At 34.4% G+C, this 1,408-nt stretch overlaps 1 protein-coding gene across 1 annotated transcript in view; it reads left to right on the top strand.

The window, feature by feature from the left end:
* FBXL13 (F-box and leucine-rich repeat protein 13) overlaps positions 1-1,408 on the top strand; it is a 298,456-nt gene that overhangs the window by 285,341 nt on the left and 11,707 nt on the right. Inside the window, exon 19 of the mRNA XM_006834402.1 lies at positions 871-1,005. Within this exon, the coding sequence (XP_006834465.1) occupies positions 871-1,005 (135 nt within the window). The remainder of the gene's footprint in view (positions 1-870; positions 1,006-1,408) is intronic.

Below are 1,408 nucleotides of genomic sequence, written 5' to 3'. Positions count from 1 at the left end.
AGAAAGAAAGAAAAAAAGAAAAAGAAAAGAAAGTATTTCATTGTTGCTTTGCAAAGACAATGAATTCTTCATGCACAGGTTTTCCCCATGTCTCATTTATTTAATTCCTCGATTAATATGTCCCAATTTATTTATTTTAATTCCTTAATTAATTATGGCCCTGGCCAGTTTTTCTTTTAAAATTGCAGAGTTGTGATATTTTGAAAGTTTCTTCCTCTGGATTTTTTTTTTCTTTCTTTCTTTTAATCACTTAGTCCTTTTCTTACTGAAAACTGGGATTGAATGAAATGAAAATTAAGAACCACTGAGGTAGAGGGAAGAATTTTCCTATGAATTCTAAGTCTCTTCCAACCATAGAAATTTAAGATGAACAATCTGACATTTCAAGGGGTAGTTACTTTGCTTAAGAAAAAGAAGAGGAAACTGGAAGTTAGAACAGTTAAATAACTTGCTACATTTTCAGAGTAAATTCAAACTCAGGTTCATATGATTCTAAAGACTGTTCTTTCCATCATGATGTTATTCTGTAAATATTGGACTGTTTTCCATCTAAGTCTCACCTCCAAGTTTATTTTCTTCAACTCACTTGGCTGATTACAACTCTAATATCTAAGAGACTATGAGATAAATTTCATTAGAGGTAGCCTCAGTAGAACCAAATTCTATTTAAACAAGAATTTAAATATTACTAAGCTCTTTAGCTGATTTGAGAATATATTTTGTTGCAAAGAGGTTTCTGATATAATGGTCTATATTTCAGGGAGTGAGATGCATGCTAAATAAATTGCTATGGGTAAGATGGCTCTAGATGTACAAAACATTTGAAGGAAAAGAAAAGAAACTCATCTTTGACTTTGGGATATCTTGCAGGGATTCTGCAAAGGTTCCTTGATCTTGGAACACTTGGATGTCTCTTACTGTCGCCAGCTGTCAGATGAGATTATCAAGGCACTGGCCATTTACTGCATTAGCCTCACGTCTCTCAGCGTTGCTGGCTGTCCAAAGGTATGTGCAGGAGTCAGAACTCACACAGGCCAAACTGAAGCACTGCCAAGAAGCCTAGGTAGGGCAGTAGTCAGGGACTGGACTTAATGGAGAATTGTTTTTTTTGCCAGGTCTGAGGCATTCTTTGTTGCCCCCCTCAACCCCACCCCCTGCCCTTCTCCACATGGGAATAGGTTTATGATATATTTACGTCAGAGAAGAATTTTTTTTAAGTTTGAAACATAATTCTCTTACAAATATAAAACAAGCATGTGGTAAATACTTAATTAATGGATGAAAGAAGCAGCAAACTGGTAAAGCAAGTTTGGAGAACATTAGAATGAATTGAATATTGCAAATATTAAAGTAAGAATGTTGGTTTAACTCAACACTGGTTAGGTGTTTTTTTTTTAGTTTATTATTT

Source organism: Chrysochloris asiatica, unplaced genomic scaffold (assembly GCF_000296735.1).
Source record: "Chrysochloris asiatica unplaced genomic scaffold, ChrAsi1.0 scaffold00010, whole genome shotgun sequence".
NCBI lineage: Eukaryota > Metazoa > Chordata > Mammalia > Afrosoricida > Chrysochloridae > Chrysochloris > Chrysochloris asiatica.
Note: the sequence above shows the minus strand (reverse complement) of the source record. Positions and strands in the feature narration are given on the sequence as shown.